The 24,430-nt window shown below is 39.9% G+C and overlaps 1 protein-coding gene across 1 annotated transcript in view; it reads left to right on the top strand.

The window, feature by feature from the left end:
• The first annotated feature begins 1,349 nt into the window (after positions 1–1,349).
• Plppr4 (phospholipid phosphatase related 4) overlaps positions 1,350–24,430 on the top strand; it is a 40,986-nt gene continuing 17,905 nt past the window's right edge. Inside the window, exons 1-2 of the mRNA NM_001001508.2 lie at positions 1,350–2,164; positions 23,732–23,917. Coding sequence (NP_001001508.2) covers positions 1,940–2,164; positions 23,732–23,917 — 411 coding nt within the window. The 5' untranslated portion in view covers positions 1,350–1,939. The remainder of the gene's footprint in view (positions 2,165–23,731; positions 23,918–24,430) is intronic.

The following is a 24,430-nucleotide window of genomic DNA, read 5'->3' as shown; positions in this document are numbered from 1 at the left end:
AGTAAAAGAATAAACCTTTAAAATAAGGAGGAGGAGAAGAAGGAGAGGGGAAGAAGAGAAGGAGGGGAAGAGGTTGAGGAGAGGAGGAGAAGAGGAGAGGAGGAGAGGAAGAGGGAGAGGGAAAGGAGGAGGAGGAAGGGGAAGGGAAAGAGGAAGAAGAAAAGGAGAAGGAGGTGGAGAAGGGAATGGAAACTTTGACTTGTGACCATTACTTAGTATAAAAAATTTGGCCAAGTATCTAAATGTCAGGCAGAATCCTGCAGTGTTAGTGGTTAACTATACAATGTAAACAGAACTGCATTCATGAACAGAGACACAGTGAGTACAAAGGTTTTGGGTCCCCTCACCATCCCCACTAGAACAACGAGTGAAGTTCAACAAGTAGAATGGCCATCAGACTTCAAGATAAAATAAAGAGCTGTGGATAGCAGGGTGCCTATAGTCAGAAGCTTCTAGAAGGATTAACCAGAAAAATGAAATCAGTAATTACTTTTCAGGAGCACCTTTTGACTACTGTGGAAGGGGGTAAGGGCTGGTTTGAAAATTGTAGGGACTCTTCTGCCAAACAAAACAAGACATGGTAGTGGCTGTGGGGGGAGGGTGAGTACTCCGTTTTGAACCATAACATAGTCTTTTTCTCTAGCTCCTACTCTCTGAGTGAGGTGAAGCTAGCCGATTGTGTGTCTTTTGAGAAGTTAGGAGAAGATATGCATGGAATCATGACCAAGTAAGAAGGAAACACTAGGATCATGAGGTGGGGAGACTTAAGCTGTGATCCCGAGATCACACGTTGTGGTTTTATTCTACTGTATTTAGCTGCTCAGATAGACACGATTTACCTGGGGTAGAGTTTCTCTGAATAAATACGGTACATGGAGAGCAGAAATGAACAACTGCACTGCAGGACTCTGAAACCTGATCCTGGCAGCAGAAGGATCAGGGGCAAGATGCTGCACAGGTAGTGAGACACGAATGTTATGAATAGGGCCCCTAGCTTGCCCAAACCCTCCTGGAGCAGCAATGGCAAAAACCAGCTGAAAAGTAGGTTGGGGAGTGGCTGGCAGGGAGACTTTGAAGGAGCAAGAAATGACCTAGAACAGATAGTCACAGAAGTGGGTTATATCCCCATGTGTTGCTTTGTGTCCCTTGCGTGTTTCTGCTGTAGAACTTGACAGTAATGGTTGCCAAGAGTCACAAAAAGGAGAGCAACCATAGACCCTGGCAACTAGGGTTTGGCTTAGACTTCAGTGTTTGGAGTCCTGCTTCCTTAGTTACAGCTGTGATTCCCACGGTGTACTAGGGAATAAGAGGGAGGTTAGAACATTTCCTGAGCTTTGGAGCCAGTGACAATGCCCCAATTCACCCTCTCTCTTCAGATGCAGGCAAAAAATTCTCACTTTGTTCCTCGGCGGATTGGAGCTTTTTCTAGGTGCTTCCCTTGGAGTTACCTCCCTAGAGATCAGTAGTCAGGGCTGTCACGCTTGGGTAGCGGCCAGCTCCCAGTGAATTCCTTCTATGGCCTACTTGTCAGTATGAAATCTGAGTTTTAATTTTGCACAGGTGGAGGTCTCTTTTGCTATGGGTAAGGTGGATAGCGGTGCCCAGCAAGCTCCTGCTCTCTAGAAAGGCAACAAGAACCCCAGGTAGGAGACCAGGTGCCTTGGCTCCTCAGCCTTGCTTCTGCAGAAACCAGGAGTGCCTCCCCCCACTATTTTTGACGTCAAGCTCAGACAACCAGCAGAGGAGCCTCACAGCTTGGGCGGTGGAGAGCCCAGGGAGAGTGGCAGGGAGGGGAAGCCATCACAGCAACAGCTTGGAGGGGGAGCTGGCTATCACTTTCCCTCAAAATACGGACTAAAACCCGGCTGAAGAAGACCTGCGGGATCAGGGAAGCGCCGGGTTACTGCAAAGAAGGGCGGGGAAAAGGAGGGGGCGCTGCATGCAGCGCGCTGGCTCCAGCGGTGCCCGCGGGGAATGTGACATCAGCGGCACCGGGCGCTTGCGGCTGGAGCAGGCAGCTCGCCTCGGTGGCCGCGCAGTGCACACCTCACCCACGGGAGGACTCGGAGCCCGGCAGGTGGCCGGGATGTCGGCGAAGGAGAGGCCAAAGGGCAAAGTGATCAAGGACAGCGTCACCCTCCTGCCCTGTTTCTATTTCGTTGAGGTGAGTTGGCCCAGCGCCCTGGCGTAATGCAGATCTTTCCGGACAGCTCCGGAGCGAATTCGGATCCTGGGCAGGATTGGTGACCACACCGGAGCACCAGGGCTTGAGCCCTGCTGTTTCCAAATGCTCGACCCTCTCCCTTTCCTCCCACAGGTTTTTCTCCAGAGCGCCCCTGAGTGTGCCTGTGGACACCTGCCAGCACCGGCTGGTTCTCACTAGGGGCAGCTCGCTGGGTGTCCTTCCAGGAAGGGATACCTGTGAGAGTACAGGTCTAGTTTTTGGCCCTATAGCGTCAGTGTGCACAGTAAATATCAATGCTCCAGAGGGGCCATGATGCCTAGATTTTGTAATTTGTGTTTTTCAATTTGCTGACTATATCTAGAACTCTGTGAGCTTTCGGTGGGAATTCAAATGCATACAGTTTTGCCTAGAGTGTAGGACCAGAGATGTTTAAGTGGTATCAGGATTATCGGTGGCTTCTATTAACCCTCTTAAACCCTTCTCCTACTACAGTTGCTATGGTACTTCATCTGCTTCTAAAATTGGGTCATTTCTAGATGTCAATCACCATTCTACTGGCCTTTTGCCGTGGTGTGTGTGGGTGTGTGCACAGATGCATACATATACTCATATCTATATGTATATAACTCAGTGTAGATACATGCATAAACAAGTGAATATATATTTCAAAATGTATGACATCATCTGAGTTCACATTTCTTTTTGTATCTGTGCTTTTATTGTGACCTGAGCAGTGTTTCGGTTCGGCAATTAACATAGGCTCCCACTCATAAGGAACCTCTGACTTACCTAATGCAGCATTTGAGGGAGGGACAGTTTATGGGAGGGGTGTAAAAGATTGACAGGTACAGGATTCCATGTACTGTGATCCATTGCATTCGGAAGACATTTTTAAGCAAGGGGTTTGTTAAATTACAGGTGAAGAGAGGACATATTGCATACATTTAGGAAAATCTAAGGGTTCTAAGGGTTCCTGTAATTATATCTCGGGTTGAATGGAGAATTTGGAAAGGACTGCTGCACTCTCAATAGCTTACCTTCGTTGTCTTTTTAGCCCAACATGGAGGTTCTCACTTCCCAGTACAGATAGCAGCTTCTGTCTTTGATGACTGAGAGGTTTATCTGGATTGGGGAAGAGCTACTATCTTGAAACTTGTAGAAGAAATATTGTGTCAAGGCTCTTCTTTGATAGTGCTATGTATCTCGAAGTTTCTTTTCTGAGCCATATATTTTTGAAAGATTTATGTTTTAAGAGAGGTGTGTATGACCTGCATAAGTTTCGGAGGAATGACCTGTGACTCCTTCATCTGGGACCTATAGAAAGGCGGCAGAGTAGGAGACAGGGAGGAAGAGGGAGAGGGAGGGGGAGGGGAGGCAGGGGGAGAGGGAGGGGGGACTGTTTGCTTAAACAGTTCTTTTAATCATTGTTTCCTCTACTGCCCTTCCTTTTTTACAAGGAACCTGGAGGCTACTGCTTAGGTGATTAAAAAATGTGGGCCCAGAAGGCTCCATGAGCAGAATCGAGGAATAGGACATTGGGATACCTGCTTCCAGATCAGTGGCTAGACCACTTGTGGCACTGCTGATTCATTTAGCGTTGTTTGTTTGTTTGTTTTTTTTTTTAGCTAAAGCACTTTTAATCACATCTAAGTCTCTCATGTTTACTGGAGAGAAATGACTGAGTTTGAGATTCTGTCCCTACAAGGTACTCACCTAAGGACAGCTGGAGGCTGACTTCATCAGAACACAGCTTAGTGGCTTCCAGGAACCTCATTGAATGAGGGTGCAAACCACAAAATTCAACCATTCTCTTAAAGAATCAAACTGCAGATTCTCAAGGACCTTTTCATGGAATACATACCCTTTAACCTAGGATTTTAAAAGTAAAGATTATTTTATAATTCATGGGAATTGTATCTCTAGGGGAAAAAAATCTTAAAAATGTTATATATTTTCCAGTAGTGAAAACCATTATTTTTCACATCGACCCACTCTGACACCATCTATGAATTCATTTTAACCAGAGAAGTTACAGAGAGATCATTGAAGACGCATTGTTGAGTTTATTATAAAATTTGTTTTTGTTCGCATTTTCTTATTATTTTTTTTTGTTTGTGTTTTGAAATGGGATGCCAAGGGAGTGCAACCTGACTTCAAACTAACTAGTGACAAGACTGGCCTTGAATTCCTGAGTCTCCTATCTCTCTCTACCTTCCACGTGCTGGAATGAGAGGCATGCACCACTGTGCCTGCCTCATGAAGTCAAATGAGTATCTATAACACTGTATTTGGGGCAGTAATAGACTTCTAATAGACGCCTCCAAAATTGGATTGCAAATTGTCTCCCTGAAACTTGAATGCACGATGAACCTCTAAAGAGATTGTGGAGATGGAAGAAGGCACCAGGCATCGTTCTTCCAGCTATTTAAAAGTTGGCAGGAAGCACTACCCAGCTCCTTAGAAATGACTCATTTTGAAGCTAGTGGGAGGAATCTGCAGGATGAGTCTCTTTTGCAAAATGAATAAACAGAGCTTGAATTAACATGTCAATTAAAAGCACTAGAGGACATAGTTTCCTATAACCTGGTCATTAAGATAGACTGACAAAATGCAAGTAAATCTCCCTCCATTGTATATCAGTGTAGATAGTATAATTGAAGTAACATAAAGACAGTGACAGGACCAGTATTCAGGGAGGGGAAGTATTCAGGTCTTACATGAGACCAAAGCTGTTTTTCATTAAAGCGTTTGGCCCATTTTAGATTGTTCTTTGATTCTTGAGTTCTTTTTGTAGTTTGGATATTAGCCCTCTATCAGATATGGAGTGAAGATTTTTTTCCCAATTTGTAGGTTGCCGATTTGTCCTATTGTCTGTGTCCTTTGCCTTACAGAAGCTTTTCAGTTTCTGGAGATCCCACTTATCAATTCTTGATTTTAGATCCTGAGCCACTGGAGTTCTGTTTAGAAAGTACCTACCCCCCACCCCCGCCCATGAGTTTAAGGTTCTTTCCCACTTTCTCTTCTATTAGTTTCAGTGTATCTGGCTTTGTGTTGAGGTCCTTGATCCACTTGAACTTGAGCTTGTGCAAGGTGACAAATAGATCTATTTTCATTTTTCTACAAACCACCTGCCAGTTAGACCAGCAGCATTTATTGAAGATGTTTTCTTTTTTCCATTACACAAAGGAACTTAACTGGTAAATTTTCACTTGGACCAGAGAGGGTTAAAATAAACCTAGATGCAATTTTTGGAGGAAAATAGCAACATTTGCCTGATTGGGAACACAATGGACCTTAAAGACAGATTGACCTCGTTCAAATATCACCTGTGCCATGTTAGCTCTCTCGTTGGCTATTTCCTTTTATGGGATAAAAATCATGTAGTCTCAATATGAATATGCAACATTCATCTATAATAGAAAATAAGATGCCCATTTCTTAGCTATAGAGTATACTCTGTGGTTAAGGCATCATGCCTGTTTTAAGATGGATACATTGTGTTCTTTAATTTCATCTTTTACAATTGCCCTTGACCTGAAGTGGATTCTTTCCCCTTCAAGTTCTATTTCATTAGTTCACAATGTTCCCCAGAAGCTGTCACCTCCCAAGTTTCTAGAAGAAGTTCAAGTTTCACGGGGTCCCTGGAATCAGTCTGTAATATTGGTCATGAGTAGGGACAGTGGAATGCTCTTAGCTTTGTATAGGAAATACAACTTTTCGTTTTGAAGTTGTTAGAAGAACATGTACCTTCTAGCTTAATCTTCAGTGGTTCTGTTGTAGAAAAAAGCTAGTCAGTGAGATAGCCCAACCCCGGTGGCCTGACTTTGATTACCGGCACCAACATGGTAGGAGGGTTAGAAAGAGAGGATAGAATCATTCCCACATGTTAACCTTTTAACTCTGTATCAAAATGTGTAATATACATAAATACATACATACATACATATATACATACATACATACACACAAATGCATATACATATGCATACATACATACACAATGAAAAGATAAATGTAATTTTCAATAAAAGGTCATTGTCTAGATTTTTTTCAAGGAAATAGATAGAAATTAAGTAACATAGCCAAGCTTACAAAGCAACAGTTGTTGCAGAGTGGGTACAAACTCAATCTTCATGTTCACCATCCCAGACTAGTACACTCCACTAACAGAGAGAATGCACATACAGGCAAAGTTTCTCCCTCTGCTTCCTCTCTGTTAAGAACAAGAAGACGGCACCTGGGAGGCTGGGCTGCGATGATCACTGTAGTCCGGGAGTTTGAAGCCAGCCAAGTTTAGCAACACTTTTTAGACCCCAACTCAAAAAGAAAGCAAGCAGAAAAACCAGCAACAGCAAAACAGGAAGATACGGTGTGAGCACGTGGTCAAAGGTGAGAGAGACTGCGTCCTCAGCTCAGCTATCCTCAGCTGGAAGACACTCAGCACAGACTTAGCAGACAGTGCGCACACCCCACGCTGTCTCACCAGCCAGCAGCTAGTGTCCCCAGGCTAGACAAGATGCTCCAGCCCACTTACTCTGGCAAAGAACCTCTGTCATCCTGTGTGCGCAAGTCACACTGTTCAGCCTCAAAGTTCAAGCAATCCTGTCCTGGCTCACAACCACACTTGACAGTAAGTTAACGGGCAGGATGTTGTTGTTGTTGTTGTTGTTGTTGTTATTGTTTCCTTTATCTTATCTTTGGTTTCACTGATAAAGAGGTTGACAGTCACATCCTGTGGTAGTTTGTAAAGCAAGATGGCTTCTAGAACAGCACCCTACTTTATGGATTAGTTGAATAATTCAGTTTTCCACTGTTCAACATGAGAAAAGAAAGGCCAGCTATGGACGGACCAGACCCTTAAACAAGCACATAACCAAGGTAGTATTATATTAAACCAAAAGTAGGGCAATGAGTTCTTGCATTTTAATTTGCGAAGCCCTCTCCACTCCATAGCCATCTCTCCTGTGTTGGTAATTGCAGCTGGGAGCATCAGCCAAAGGCTTTGTGCCTTAACCACTGAATCTTACATTCCATGATGCTGGCAGTCTAGGGGGGAGGGGATCCCTTTTCTTCTCAGCCCTGTAACAACCCCCCTGTGCTTGGGCTCATAATCTTTTTCTCATTAGAAACACTGCTCAAAGACCGTTCACCATGTAATGTAAATACATAATAAATCATTTGTAAAGTCCCCAGCTGAAAATTTATGAATGTGAAAGAAATGGGCGACAGATTTCTTTCTATTTAAACATCTTTCAGCTTGGTGGCATACTTCTCAGTTTCTGAGATAATGCAGACCTGTTGAAGAGGAAGAAATGTTTAATGTGTTTTAAGTGGACATCCATAAAGACAGGACCAAAATCTTTTGGTTTTTTTTGTTTTTGGTTCTTTTTTTTCCGTACACCCATACATGTGCTCAAAACTCTGCACACAGACTCATATGAGCATTGAGTGTGTGATAAAATTATGTGAGAAAATACAAAACAGAATCAGAAATGTGCAATCAAGGCTTTTTTAACCTAAAGATAAATAAAATTATTTCTTTTGAGAAATTTTTTCAAGACATTTATATCTTAACTTTTTAACTAACATGAATCCACATTTCTGTGTTCTGTATCATCTTCTTTTCTAATTTATATAAGCTATTTAATATTTCTGTAAAACACAGTTTATTTTCTTTTTACATGAACATTAATATCAGCAAGAAAGATTATATCACAACATCACTGAGTTTCCATGTACCAAAATAGTAACTGTGAATTTCCCCATCTCTTTTGGATTGGGTAGACATAGTCTCCTCAAAAAAACAGTTCTAAACTCTGCCAAGTGAGAAGAGCTGGCAAATCACCCTTCCCCAGTTACTTACAATCCACGAATTGATGCAAGGGGGAAAGTAGGAGAAGGGAATAGATTCCTAAGTCCTAGAGCTAGAGTTAAATGAGGACACCTCTCCTTCTCTCTCCTCTTCAAAGGCACAATCTCTATCTTTTCTCCATGAGTAAATGTCCTACATTTTTTCTTTTCTTTTATTGGATATTTTTTATTTACATTTTGAATGTCATCCCCTTTCCTGGTTTCCTGTCCATAAACCCCTTATCCCATCCCTCCCCCACTCCTATGAGGGTGTTTCCTCACTCAACCACCCTCTGTCCTGCCTCCCCGCCCTGACATTCCCTTACACTGGGGAGTCGTATAGCACGACAGTATTAGTTCATTTCTGTCAGCTTCAAAGAGAGTTATAATTGGCCGCGTTGATGAGGCTAGTGGCAATAATCTTGGTAACCACAACAACAATATCTAAAGATTAGTGAATTTCAAGTGTTCTTTAGGTGGCAGACGCTCTGGCTACGTTATCACCCATCCTCAGGACCATTACACAGAGGAGGAAGTTTGCCCTTGTTGGTTTGATTGGGTTTTGTCTTGTTTTGGTTTTTTGTTTGCTTGGCTGGTGTTTTGTTTCTGTTTTGTGGGGTTTTTGTGACTAGATTTCAATTTCTATCCCAAGGTTGCCTCAAACTTGGACCTTCCAGCCTTAGGCTTCCAAGTGGTAGAATTATACCCAGCCTCAACTAAGGCATTGCTATCTTTGCTCTTTCAACAAGAAAACTGTAGCTCAAAGAGATAAATATCTTTGCAAAGACAGTTAATGGAAGAAGCCAAGATCTGAATCAGGCCAAGTTCTGCTCACACACTATGATTGTACTATGTTACACCATGTATACTTCCAGTGAGATTGCAGGATTTAATGATGAAGTAAAATGAAGAGATGTTCCTCTCCTTGACTCGGCTAGCTTCATGGTACTACAGGTCATGAGGTAAGACCGGGTGGCATTTTGTCAAAGCCAAGGAGTAACATTTTTTTCTGTACATCCCACTACTGAGTTTGACTTTGCTGGTACTATTTTCTGCTTGGTGGTAAGTGGTTTCCTTCTGGCGTGGATAGTTCAAAACCCATGATCATTGTGCACTCGCAAAAAAATGTCTGCTTTTAGCCAGAACAAATGGCATTCATCGGGTGTCTATGGAGATTAATGAAGAGCTATGGGCAGGATGGAAGAGAAGAAGGCTTTGAACTGAATTTAAAGGAAGCAGAATGGATAGGATAGGTTCACAAAGAGATACGGCTAGGTACATGGCTTGCAGTAAATAGATGCAAAGTGAAGCTAAAGCAGGTAAGGCTAGGAGAGAGAGGTCTTATGAAAACGGAGGTAGAAGTGAGTGCACGTGAGCTTATTGGAGATCTAACCTGTGAGCAAGCCTTGGAGACCTCTTTAGGCATGCGGATTGTCTAAGATGTCTTGCATTTGAGAAACAGTGATTGCTTTTAATGCTGGCAATGTACATCTAACGGAAATGTACATCAAACGTCATTTACAGAACAAGTGTTCCCCATGGACTGTGTAGATACAATAATATACAAAAGCCTAGGCTTTCTCTCAACCAAACACTCTTGTACAAAATGCAAAATTAAACACTCTCATTGCAAAATTAACTGTGTAGTCCAAAAACATCTGACATGGTTCTGTCAGGTATAAGAAGACTGTTTTAAAATGTTAAGAGTTAACTAAAGATATGTATTGTTAATATCAGAACAAGATGAAGGTCTCCTTACATCTGTTGTGTGTCATTTTTCTACTTTTTATGGTTTTTAGAATTATTTAATTAAATATATGCTATTTTGAGAATTTGATACATGAACATATTGAGCATTGATTATATTCAACCTCACTCCCCACGCCATCTCCTCCTAGCCACCTTCCACATCCCCTCCACAACTTGATATCATCTCTCCTTTTGAAAAGTAACATACTGAGTCCAGGGAGAGTTTCCTATATGAAGTATAGGCAACATAGTAGGGCCACAATCCTGAAGTGAAAGTAACAACCCTCTCTCAGTGGCCACCAACATTCAATACTTCAGCTAGGATCTGGTGAGCTCCTACAGTCACGCTGGGGTCTTGATGGGCTTGATCTTGAGCAAGGAACAACAGCTGCTGGGAGCTCATGATTGGTGGCCCTGTAATGTCTAGAAGACGCCGTTTCCCAGTAGTCCCTCCACCCCGCAAATCATGGCTCTACGCCTTTTCCTCTACCATGCTTCCATTCTTTGTGAGAGCATGTTCTTGTTTGAGTCAAAGCTCATGCAAGTCATTCTAACTTGGCGCGTGCATGGACTGTGCTTGCTGTGTGCCCCTATTTCTCAGCACCTTTCGTGCATCATATTGAACAGCATGACAGGATCTGCTCCTTTTCTGAGTTATCATCCCACACACTCTTACCCTTTTATTATAGAGCATGGATGCATAGAAAATATGCAGAAATTTAGTATAGAAAATACTAAAAATTATATTTTCCCATCATATTGCCCAAGTCTTCCCATATAATTTCACAATTACTTCATTCGATATGAGTAGAGTCTCTCACAGAGAGGAAAAGAAATGTTTGGAAAAATAATGTAGTTTAAAACAATATTTAGAAAATAACTGAATTTCTCATTATTCTTTAATATAATTTTTGCATATAGCGTCACTCATCTAATTCTCTAACACAGGTTAAAAGCAGATATAGCCCTTGTTTTCTAGTAAACTCTTATTTAAATAGACTGATGTGGCGTGGGGAGGGGTGTCTAGGGACTTCCTTAAAACCCAACTATTAGGGGATGGAGAGATGATTCAGAAGTTCAAACATTTTCCCAGCAAGTGTGAAGATCAGAATGGATCTTCAGATGCCCAAGTAAATGTCAGGTGGGAATGGTAGGCAATCTTCAGGGTATTCCCCAGAGAAAGTTGGTTAGTAAGACGTGTCATATCCATGAGTTCTAGGATTGATTGAGAGATCCTGTCTTAATGAACAAGGCACAAGAACAATGGAAGACGGTTCTCAAGAGCAATTTCTGGCTTCTACATGCCAATATATCTATATACATGTCCATCAACATGCAAGCATACATGCAACACACACACACACACACACACACACACACAAACCACAGGTACTGGAACACTGGAAGAAGAAGGAAAGAAAATCAACCAGTGCTGTTCTAACCTCTTATCATTAGTTTGTAATTAAACTTTGAATTGGCTTAATTATGAGGGACGTGAGCATCTCAGGTTTCTGAGTTACAATAGGTTAGAACTGAAATTTCAGGTAACTGTGCAGTGCAAATGTTTATTTCTCATCAAGTGGGTTTGGAAAGGTTAAATGCCAAGGATAAAAGTGCTAATTATGTCATAATTAATGTTGAGGTGCCCCCCCCCGCAGTGGGTAATTAGACTCTGAAACACTAGGCAATGGGTCCTTTGCTTTTGTTTGGTTGTTTGTAAATCAGAAAGAAATGTCAATCAACATAGAAAAGGACAATTGCTTGCTTGTGGTAACAAAATAGTTTCTGACTATTTTAAAGTTGACCAACACATTATGCATATTAAGGAGAAAAAAGAAATCTGAATGATTAAAGTCAATGAAATTTTGGTAAAAGTAAATGAAATTATTAACATACTTAACACACAACTATTGCTGTAAATGGGAACAATAGAAACACATGAAAACAAGTTGTCAACACTTTAATCTGGTGCCAAAAGTCTGTGCTTAGAGAATGGTTACGGTGAACTGCCACCTCAGAAGGGTCTATCCTCAGACAATGGTTCCTCATGCACAGAATCCCAATGGGGCCTGTTATCTTCTGTCAAATAAGAGATGTTAAGATAATGTTCTGCAGTTGATTTATCTTATAATTTCATGGCCAACTATTTACCAATTAAATACATTATTTACTACCTGCTCATGATGTGCCTTTTGGTTAGATGGATGGAAACAGTGTTTAAGGACTACTGGAGCAACTCCTACCAGGAAGGAAATTCTCAGTAAACTCTTATTGAATGTATGAAATAAAATTAGGCTAACTTGCTTTTCGTTTTGTTTTTCTTAGTACTGAGATCAAACCCGGGGTTTCATATACATTTGTCTAAAAGCTCTTAACACTGAGCTATATCTTCAGCCTATGGATATTTAGTAAGTGTCATACGTAGTTTGTGGAGAGATTTTTTACCTATAAAGGAAATGACAGTAACTACTATATCAGAAACAAGGTCCTGCCTTTTAGATTATTAAAAGACTGGAGATTAGTGTCAATGTCTGTTGTCTCCATGAGCGCTCACTTTAAAACTATACTTGTTTTATCATTTAGTGAGAAAATCCTGTGGACTGTTTGCTTAAGACACAGAGAAAACCAGACTATTTGGCATATGTCTGTGTGGGTTCTCTTTTGAGATGAAATCTATAATTAGAAGTGAAAAGCATCACTCTATCTCAGTATATGCTAGCCTTACTTTTCTTTAGAAGATATCAAGAAACGTTTGCTCAACACCACCCAGCAGATGGTATAGAAAGGAAAATGGTTCCATATTTAAATTTAAAGTTCCTCAGTTATTTGGGGGAAGGAGTAGGTCACTGGTAGATGTTTCAAAGAAAGGACAATAGACACAGTGATTACAAACATAATCACTTATCCCTTGAGTTAGCAATCCAGCTACCAAGCTGAATAACTTCACAAAAATCACATTCTGCTCTCTTATTCATAACATCTGTAATAGTAGCCTGTTCCTTAAAAAAATGAATCATGGAGACTTCCTAAACCCAAAATGCAAAATCCTTTAAATAGTTCCTGTCAAATATCAGGAGCATTAAATTGCTATTAGTACCATATTTTTGAAAGTCAGCTGCATGTTACAGAAAAGAGAAATTATGCCCATAAGAAAGGATTTACAAAGCAATTACTTTCAACACATGAAATACTGGTCCCCAGCCTCAGGTCTTCATCTCTAATTTGGTTTCAAGAACAAAATTCTTTCCAAGACAATGCACATACTTCAGTGTCTAATCGTGGATGAGAAGCCAATCTTCGGTGCCTGGGGTTAAGGCTGCTGCTTACAAACCCAGCCCCCAAGCCTCATGCTAGATCAATATTCAGGTAATAAAGTAGCCACTAAGTGTTATATTAGGCTGTACTATTAAATAAATGAGAGATTGTAATTAGTCTTTTTAGAACTACAGAAATACAGCTTGTATTCAGACATAAAGAATAGAAAAGCATTTGCTATTAACCACTACTACTACTGGGAGGACCCAAATTAAATTTCTTGTGTTTTTGAACACTAACAAAATTGTTAGAGTTCAAACAAGACACTAACAAAACTTTAGAAGCTGAAAATAATTTCTCATGGTATATATGGTTGACTTTTAAGTGTGGGGTTTTCTTACCTACACTGTAAGACTATACTGTGTACTGTGTATGTGTATGTGTGTAGGTATGTGTGTATGTGCATGTGTGTGTGCATGTGTGTATGTGTATGTGTGTGTGCATGTGCATGTGTGTGTCTGTGTGTGTGTATATGTGTGTATGTGTGTGTATGTGTATGTATGTTTGTGTGTGTGCGTGTCTGTGTATATGTGTGCATGTGCATGTGTATGTGTGTGCATGTGCATGTGTGTGTATGTGTGTGTATTTTATGTGTGTGAGTATGTGTGTAGGTATGTGTATATGTGTATGTGTGTGTGCATGTGTGTGTATGTGTGTGCATGTGCATATGTGTGTCTGTGTGTATGTGTGTATGTGTATGTGTGTGTGCATGTGTGTGTATGTGTGTGTGCATGTGCATGTGTGTGTATTGTGTATGTGTGTGCACATGTGCGTGTGTGTATGTGTGTGTTTGTGTGTGTGCATGTGCGTGTGTGTATGTGTATGTATGTGTGTGTATGTGTGTGTATGTGTGTATGTGTATGTGTGTGTATGTATGTGTGCATGTGCATGTGTGTGTATGTGTGTATATGTGTGTATATGTGTGTGTGCATGTGCGTGTGTGTGTATGTGTGTGTATTTGTGTGTGTGTGTGTGTGTGTGTGTATTTACATGACAGGAACAACCTAAGCACATGCCACCTCCTTTCAGATAATCCACATAGGCATTAAATTAGTTTACATTGAGGACCATAGATATATCAGAAGTAAAGAAGTAAAAAGAACAGTTTCTCTACTCTACATACCCTGTTGTTTGATAAGAGAGGGATGCTATGATCTAGGCATCCTCGGAGCATCTTGGCATTTCTGAGGCAGGAATCCAGGAAAAGTTCCAAAAGCCAGAAACCTTTCACAGCCTTCATTGTGCTCAATTTCGAATATATTAAAAACAATTCACTACGGAAGGATGGAAGGTAAAAGTGGAGACAAAATCAGCTCACATCCCAAGTATTTAAAGTTCTTAAGATACCATCAAAATCAATGAAAACAAGGATGGCTTTGGAGAAACTAAGTGAAGAATCACTACGACCTGGAAATACTCTTAGTAGGGCTGCAGTTTGGAAATATTCAAGATCCCTTTCTGTTGGTGCTGCTTAATCCCCTTGCACACATGGCTCCCTCTAGCCTTCTGTCCTCTGAGCTGGCATGGCCACTGACTCCTGGGGCTATCTTTTCCTGAAAAGCATTAGGCAAGTGCCAGATGGCAACATGTGGTGGAACAGCAGTAAGATGTAATGGGGACACGGGATTCCAGGAATTTACTGGAGCAGAATTCAATTACAGTCCTGGCCATGCAGACATCAAGTAGATTATTTAAGTATCTGAGGCAAGTCCTTATTCTAAAATATAACACAATATTCCCAAGGGAGAACTAAAGTGCAAATAAATAAATAAAACTCCATATCCTCATCTCTCTCTTAATGTATGCCTATACTCAATGAATTCTGTTGTAAAGTACAATGGGATCTAGAAAGGACCAATCATAGATTCGAGCAAATGAAATACTTGTCATACTTAGGTAATAAGGAAGAAGTCAGTACAGAAAGTGTTTAAGAGTTCAAAGCAAAGGGTTTTTCAAAGCATTCTAGTTACCTAAGAGGTCCATTTCCGTCATGGGAAGTGTAGTCAGTGTTGCACAGTGAGGGCGAGGGGCAAGGTGCAACTCAAGCAAAGCAGTTCAGAGAATCTTGCCTGGACACTGGCACCTAAGCAGAAGATTAGTGTTCTCACTGACTTTCTGACGGTTGTACAATTTATATAATTTATCTCCACTGCAGTTTTTAACATCCAAGTTGAGGATGCCAACAAATACTTAGACTATATAAAGTATAAGTTCAATTTACCAACCTATTAATATCAACACAGCACCTGGCATAAATGCCTATGCCCTAACCGCATACTAAATATTGTAAATAAATAAATTATATTTTCACTTCCTTTGATAATAACTTCCTGGTCTCTTTCAATTAAATCTCTCAGCCACTTAGTAAACATATCCAAAACACTGGCTTATATGAAGATCTTACTTTCAGATCTTAGGATGGCACAGGTAAGAGATAAATATCAGAGTCAAGTGAACAACTCTTTTGAAGCTATATATTAAATGTAAAAACTCTGAGCCTCACTTCTAAGCAGAGGGCAGAAAGATTATAAAGAGAAAAAGACGTGAAAGAGTATTGGTTTTTTAAAAATGTGAAAATATACCATAATGCAAAGATTTATACGATGTCTCTCTTGAGATGGAAGCATGATAGAGACCCGAGATGTGTGTTTGAGAGTGTGTAGCATGTAGACATAAGTCAACACTATTTTTACACACACACACACACACACACACACACACGCACACACACACATACACACTCCCCTTCCTCCAACCCCATCACTATGCTTCCTAGATCAGCAACTTCTCCGAAACTCTTGAAGCCCATTAAAATAAGGCTCAGCTAGCTACCACCTAGGAGCCAAAGAAGGCAGGAAATGACCACTGAATCTCCACAGCAAGAACAAGTTCTTATGGTCCTCAAAGACACATCCTGACTGGGCTGCTGGGAGTTCAAAGGCTGGTTCTGGGGTTATTTTAATAGGTCAGCATTTTTTAAAAAAGAAAATATACAAGCAAGGTCCTGAAGGCCATTCAGAAAAGGCCTCACTGGCTTCTTCATTAGCAGAGTGCTGTTAACTGCATGATCAGATGGTAATTCTATGAAAATCGGCCTGTTAGTTCTGGTAGCGGGAGGGGGAAACAGGTTGTGAAAAAGTAAGAGGCAGGAAAACTTAAATGCTTTTTCTTAGACTGGCCCTGACTGAATAAAGTGCAAGGAAACAAGTCTTAGGTAGTGTTGCATGTGGGAGATTTTAGAACCAGATAGCAATGAAAGAAACCCCCTCATTTCTTTGATGCCCCAACAGGTTAAATCTTGCCCAAATCCCGGAAGCTGCAGAAGCTCTGGACACTGAGACCAACACTGGTTTCCTGTGCCTGCACCCTCTTGCTTTAATTTGTAACTCCATATCCCATTTTACATGAGGAAACTAGTTCAGATATCTGGGTCTTAAAATAGTAAATGTTCATTCTAACTCATTCCCTTATTGAGACTGAAAATGTTGGTTTGCTCTTAAAACCCACTTTTAGGGTTCACTATTATTCATCTGAGCTGGCTTTAGAAACCATAAAACTTCATGCTATATTTTAAGACAATTTCATTGTCACTATTTTGAGGCAATGTTTTCTGTTTTGTCTGCACAGAAAAATGTCAAAGAATGCCAGAGAGCATCATTAGTGTTTGTATATGGTAGGGAGGAGAGAACATCTTCATCACAGTGTGCTGGCAACCTTTTGATGGTCAGTCCTGAACAAAACTATTTTGACGTATTAGCATTTTTTCAGTTTGAATTCCACTTCAATATATGTTTTGCTATGTGAAAGTTCACAATTCATGCGTGTATTCATGTGTGTGTGTGAATTCGCGTGTGCATGGATCTGCTTTTCTCTTGTGTTTATGTGCGACTGGCTGTGTGTGGAAGTGCAGAGGCACGTGAGCCACAGCACTTGTGCTAAGGTCAAAAGGTAGCCTTGAGTCTGGGACGGTGGCTCACGGGCTTGAGAACATCTGGGACTTCTCCTGTTCCTGACTCCCATCTCCCTAGCTGATCACTGGAATTGTAGATGTGGCTACTATAATCATCTTTCACGTGGGACCTGTGAATATCACAAAGGCTCTCAGTTGTGACCCTCAGGCTTGCTCCACAAGTCCTTTATGGGCTGAGCAGTAGCCCCAGCTTCCCTACCCAAAGGCAGCACATACTCCCAGCTCCTCTCTCCACTCCAGCACTGGGATCACAGCAAAGGCCACCTCGGATTGTTTCTCACATCGGTGTTAGGGATCCAATCTCAGGTCTTCATACTTGCAACAACACGCTGTCAACTCTGCCATTGCCCCAGCCCTAATTCTCCATTGTATATAACTGTAGGACATGTCAAAATTGCTTTTAGACGTCCCATTTTAAATTTGTTATTATGTAAAAATGTTCCTTTGAACAGTTTGCATAATTATATCCCTTGAGTTATTTCTTGTGGTGGCACTACTCACAGTGAAACCAAGATAACTTTGAAATTTTTGTGCAAGTGTAGTTCTTCAAACGTGAGGACGTTTCTTATGTTTAAACACTCCTATGGCTGTATCTGGAACTGCATCCTTCCTCCCTGTAAGGTTTACCACCCAAATAGCACATTACAGTTTGCTGTACAGCTGTATAGAAACATCTCACTTTGAATAACTGTAAACTGTTACAGAATTCTTGATCACTCTCTCTCCCAGGTTTCTCCCAACATCCTTCCCCGGAAATGATCTGGCTGGTCTTACTTGGATTGCAACTCCCTGAACCCAACCTTTATTATTTCCTCTTCTTCAGTGACAACCCTCTGAATTCTTGTTATGTTTCCCAACTACACTCACCATCACTAAACTCTCTAGAGCTCTAGTTCTGTGTCCCATAACAGCCATCTCCTCTCTTGGCTGGGACAACTAAGTCTGCCCTGCAACCACTAGAACTCAGGTCACTTCGATGTGAGACTTCTTCCCTCGCCCCTGTAGTTTGAACTGTATACTTAAACAAGTGCCTTGCATCTGTTACAGAGGAATACACATTTTGCTAAATCTTGAAGGGCACTCAAATTTTCACCCTGCTTCAACTTTAGAGCTCCTGCTGTCCATCATCAATCCCATTCCCAAAGCAACCTTGGTAAAAGATATTTTGAGTTATGTTAGACCTCCATGTCATCTCTGAATGTTTCTCGTTTTATTTTATATAAAATCCCAATTCCTGCCTTTGATTCCAGTTCCCTGCCAAGTCCACCTCTCTGAGATCAACAAAGCTCGCTTTCTCCAGGTGGATAAATTAGACAGCATCTAAGCAGGTGTTGCCTAAGGTTCAGAGAATCCAGGAACTAAAACACTACCTCCTTCTTCTTTAGACATGTCAAATTTTTCCAAGATTCTTTCTTCATTCTTATCCACCTTCTTCAACTAGCAAGTATATCCATGAGATTAAGGTCTCTATTTACTCAAAACCTGAACAATGACTTGTGTGAGCAGGCAGGCTCTCAACAGAGATTTATGACAGAAAAGAGTAAGCTGGTTATTCAACAATGCTATGTATGCTGAGTGACTATGAAAATGCTGCCACTGCCTTAAAAGATTCTTCTAGGATTCTAAATCCACTTTGGCCATGAAATAAGTCCAAGAGAGGAACCAACATGTGTTCTACCAGTTGGAGAGCAAAGTGAATGCTCCCCAGTGGAGAGGAACCATGTACTTACTACCAGCATGCTACGTGTAAGTAAGTTGTCTGTCCTAGATAAGATGTCATGGTGGACTGCATAAATATGTCACCAAAACTGATACACACTAAAGATTTGTTTTTTAATACCTATAGGAGAAAAAATCAACATTACTTAGCAAATCTGATCTCTTAAAATACCTTTCTTCTCCTTAGCTCTGTGTTCCAAAAGTTAACATTTTATTTTCTCTGAAACTGCTCTATCATTTTCACTCAGGAGTTCTCATTACATGGTAATTATAAGAATCAATCTGTTCTTTTTGAGAACAACTTTTCTTTTCTTTAGGTAATTTTGCTCCTCTGTACAGCTGCATAAAGCAGGTTGGCTCACATTTTTTTTCTTAGCTATAGCACAAGAAATAAAACAACTATAATTGCCTATATAGACAATTTTAAATCTTCATAATCTCATTTTAAATGCTATCAAAGTCTAGACCTATTATATGCATATAAAATTTTATATATATGTATATCCAAATTAGCACATCTTGCCTGTTAACTTTCTTGCATTCAAAAGAAACTTACATTGCTAAGTACCTCAAAGATGAAAAGATGCTTTTGAAGACAAATATGAAAGAATAAAAAGCTGTCATTTAATTCACTGCACTTGGGTGGAAGACATGCTTATACATGTGTACACACACACACACACACACACACACACACACACACACACACAAAATGATGAAAAAGACAGAAACTAGATGACCTCTCAGAAAAAATAGAGACACTAACATCAAAGGGATAGAAAATTATTCCTTGCTATGAAAACAAGTAAAGACATTGAAACAGGCTTCTACTGAAACACAGATAACTATTACATAGCTACAAAAAATGGCTAATGTGAGGAAGGTAGCAAGACGTAAGTATTAGTAAAACACATTATTTTAATTCACACGTCAACCTATTGTCTGTGTGTGTGTATATGTGTGTGCATGTGCTTGGAAGTCATTCTGATATCAGCAACCATTAATGACAATATAGAAAGATTAAACCATAGCCTGATGGGAAAGCATCAGACCCATTTCATAGCAGATCACTACCAAAAAAAAAATGCATGCAATACTTTCCTGAAAATGCATGCTAGGAGATTAAGATGAGAATGAAGAAGGATGTCGCTAACATTGTACAATTACGTTGGACAGTTTTAGACAATGGCCAGGCTTTTTCTACAAAGGACTCATTTTAGGTATTTCTGAGGTTACCTGAAGTTGTTTCTAGAAATCCTATATTCATTTTTCTTTGAACACAACCTTATAAAGTTTAACTTAGGAACTAAGTGAATAATTGGCAACACTAATAATGAATTTGGACAACTATCATATCCTATAATAAACTTTGTTGTAAGCTTTTGCAATTTTATCCTTAGATTTGTCTGCTTAGCTTTTTTTAAAGTCGGGTACCTAAATTCATGGAAAGAGAAAGAAATGTGCATTAGAGGACCAAAGTAAACTAGGTCATCTCTATCCCAGGTACTGGGTCATCTGGTTTGCAATGGCTCATTTCATCTTGTCATCCTACTGGCTAATTTCATAGATAAAAAACCTGAAATTTAAAATTACTTCCAAAGTCATCTCTGATTGACTGAGTGAACATACTGCCACCAGAACCTGACAGTCACTAGAAAGCCATCGACTCCTGCCCTGGTTCCTCTGCCCTGGCAAACCTCTAAGCATTCATTTCTGTTTCCTGTTTACACACATTGAGAATATTAGCCTCATTCTTTGGCTGTATCTTCACTAATACCATTGAGCACAGTTTCTGTATAAAGCAGTCATTCACAAAAGTCCAAAGAGGAATGTGTCTCTGCTAAGGAAGGTCAACTCTATTTTCTGATTGCTCATGGTGATAAAATTTTGCTCACCTTTCTTCAGGAGACATTAAGATCACCTTGTAAGTCTATGACTACTTAAAAAAAATCGATCATCAGGACTAGAGAGATGGCTCCATGGTCCATCCAGAGGTCCTGAGTTCAATTCCCAGCAACCACATGGTGGCTCACAACCATCTGTAATGAGATCTGATGCCCTCTTCTGGTGTGTGTCTGAAGACAGCTGCGGTATACTCACATAAATAAAAATAAATCTTTTTTTAAAGGAGAAATAGATCATCAAATGTTAACTGCATGGACACTGAACATCTCAAATCCAACTCCCATGTGCAAAATACATATAAAAAGTTCAAGATATTTTCCAGGAAAAATGAAAGTGGATGGAGAAATCGAGTTAAATGTGAAATATTTCATTCAACATTAACCAGAGCTTGGGGAATCTTGCGGGAGAGAGGGAGGAAGGATTGAAGGAGGGAGAGGGATGAAGCACACAACAAGAAAACCTACACAATCAACTAATCTGTGCTCATTGGGTTTCACAGAGACAGAACCACCAACCAAAGAGCATGCATGGTATTACCTAGGCCCCAAACACATACGTAACTGATGTGCAATTTGGTCTTCATGTGGTACCCCTAACAACTGTATCAGGAGCTCTCTCTGCCTTCAGATCCCTTTTCCCTAAATGGGTTAACTTGTCTAGGCTCAGTAAGAGACCCACCTAGTCCTACTGCAGTTGGACATGCCAAAGCAGGCTGGTCTCAATGAGAGACATCCCCTTCTCTGAGGGGAGGGAGATGGGGGTGGGGGAGGTGAAGTGAAAGGAAGGGACTAGAAGGACAAGAGGGAGGGGAAACTGTGATTGAGATGTAAAGTATATAAATGAACTAATTTTTAAAAATGAAGAAAATTTTTCAAATTTTATAGGAACCACACATCTAAGATAAAGTCTGTTTAGACTAATTAATACATACTTCAACTAAGTAATAAATACAGAAACGCAAGCTAACGGTCATCTTTTACATCGATGCTAGAGGTGCCTCGTTAGCGCAGTAGGTAGCGCGTCTGTCTCATAAATCGATGCTAGTCATGTTTCACTATATGAACCATTTATTTCTGTTTAATTTTGGGAAAGGACAATAGAGTTGTGTTTGATGCATAACATTTGAAATGAGCTTGGTTCAAAATCTCACTCAGCCACTTCCTGTTATGACTACTGTCATGATGATACTTAAATTAAATGAGTTAAAAATCAATGAATTAATTGTCGAAACAAAATTACCTGGTGTATAGAAAGTGATATATTTGCTAAATTAAAGTGAAATATATTAACATAGATTGAAATGAAAATTTTAGTCACACACATACACCAGGAAGAGCTGTTTTATTGGTCAAGATGAAAGTTATTTTTCCTGTACATGAGATTATGGAAGACTCTGAAAAAATAACCAGCTATTTAGAGTCATCAAATGATAATGGATAACAAAAACATAAATATTTTAATGCAATGTTTTGTTCGGTGAAAACCACCCACTTGAAAACCAAAAAAAAAAAAAACCAAAAAAACAAAACAACAAAAAAACAAAAACAATATCAAAAATAGACTCATCACTAAACTTTCCAATAAGTCTAATGCCCACTTCATTACATAAAAAGACTTCTTGGAAATAATATGATTCCATCTTGCATATTTATATTTTAAACAAATAACCACAAATAATTACAGGTTAATAATATTCTCATAAAAACCTTTATGGTTTGGTTATGTAAATATCTATAAACAGCAAAACCTTAACATACAAAAGTGGTCATGTCGGGGGAGGGGAATGTTTGTGCGTTCTGACATGTCCGTCCCCTTCAGTCACACTCAGTCTTACATTTGAGATGGGTCTTCTCCACAAATGGTGAGGAACTGCATTGCAATTCATTTAAACATAGCCAAACAGATGACAGGGAAATTAAAACTTCAGATAAACAATGAATTATTTTTGGTGCATTTCTCAATCATTTCATGAGATATTCTTTCAATAAAAATAAGCTACTGCAATCCAAAGTTTTAATTCCACTGGTTGGCATGTATTTTTTTTTTCTTGCTAAATGTGACAAAGCAGTCTACTTACTGTAATACATTAAGGCTTACACATTTATTCAGTTAGTCATTTATTGATAAGTTGTTATTGGCCATTAAAAACTACCAAATGATGTATTGAGTGTTAAAATGTGCTAGTAATAGTTTTATGCTTCAAAGACTCAGCAATAAATAATACTGACAGATTCTCACTTCCTCGAGTGTTTATTTAGTAGTAATTTATAGATGAAAGCTAAATGAATTGATTGTGGATTTTACTAACATGATGTTAATTGCAAAGCTATTTTGATTAGTAAGTGCCATTGAGAAAAGTCAACATAGATGACAAGGTTGAGGAGGATCAAAGGCCACTATGGCTGTAGGATTCTGGGCAGTACAATTAATGATAGAGAAATATCCTTCATGCGAAGAGCTGGGGGAGAGGACATGAAAGGGAGGAGGCACTGACGCAAAGGACCTTGGGCAGAAGTACATTTAACTCCCACAGGCCAAGCATGAAAAAACATCTGAGTGAGGTCAGCACAGAGTTGAAGAGTGTTAGAAGTGAATCCCTAGAAGAATTGGAGACTGAGACCAAGTCTAGATACTGAAGAAGGTTCAAATCCATGATGTAGCACTTGGATTTTCTTCATGGTAGGCTGGATTTGGTTCAGATGAGAATGACAACCGACGGGATGCTTAAGGTGGGAAGGGAAATGCACTGGAATAGTCCCAGAAGTCTCTGTGTAATGTTAATGGTTGAGGGGAGAGAATTGGTAAGTAAAGAGCAAGACGAGAGAGATGACAACACTAAGCAAGGGTGACAGGTTCAGAGCAGCCTGGTGAGGCAGATGAATAGGAAGCATCGCGTGATGTCAACCCCACAGCACTGTATAACCATAGAAGGGCCACGAGAGAAGAAGGAAATTCCATCAGTTCCCAACACCATTATGTACTGATTCTATTTGTCCTATTTACAAAAATGGACCATGTCCTATGTCTTCCGCCCTCAGTTGCCTATATTGGCGTCATCGGTGGTTAGTCTCTACTTCCTGGAACTCACAGATGTCTTCAAACCTGTGCACTCCGGATTCAGTTGCTATGACAGGAGTCTTAGCATGCCGTACATTGAGCCAACCCAAGAGGCCATTCCATTCCTCATGTTGCTTAGCTTGGCTTTTGCTGGACCTGCAATTACGGTAAGAACTGACCTTCAAATTGTACTGTTCAGTCGCAGAGGACAAAAGATGGTCCAGTTTGTGTATTAAGTGAGCAGGGGGGAACAGAAAAGCAAAAAGGTGAATTCTAACCCTTCGGGAAGATCTTGTCTGGGATGTATTATATAAACTTACATTATCATGTAATTGATTTCTTAACATTGCTGGCATGTAAAGTTTAAAAAGAATACATGGTTTGCTTGTATTTATACATCATTATGTAAAAGGTTTTGTAATCACACAATTATTTTTAATAGGTAGTATTAAATTCCTGATACACTTCTAAATGGTGTACTTTTCATGTGTTTGTTTGCTATTTGGATTCTAGAAAGTTGAAAATAAATAATTATATACCCAACAGTTTCTCTCTCCTCAAAAATGAATTTTCAATAACATTTATAGGTTTATTTTTACTAAGATAACACTTTATGCTGATTATAAGCAGTGAGGCATACCAACTGTAAAGAACTTAAAACTCACCTTTGGGGCATGAAA

The sequence above is a fragment of the Rattus norvegicus genome, chromosome 2 (genome assembly GCF_036323735.1).
Source record: "Rattus norvegicus strain BN/NHsdMcwi chromosome 2, GRCr8, whole genome shotgun sequence".
NCBI lineage: Eukaryota > Metazoa > Chordata > Mammalia > Rodentia > Muridae > Rattus > Rattus norvegicus.
The sequence above is the reverse complement of the archived record's forward strand: the minus strand, read 5'-3'. Positions and strand labels throughout refer to the sequence as shown.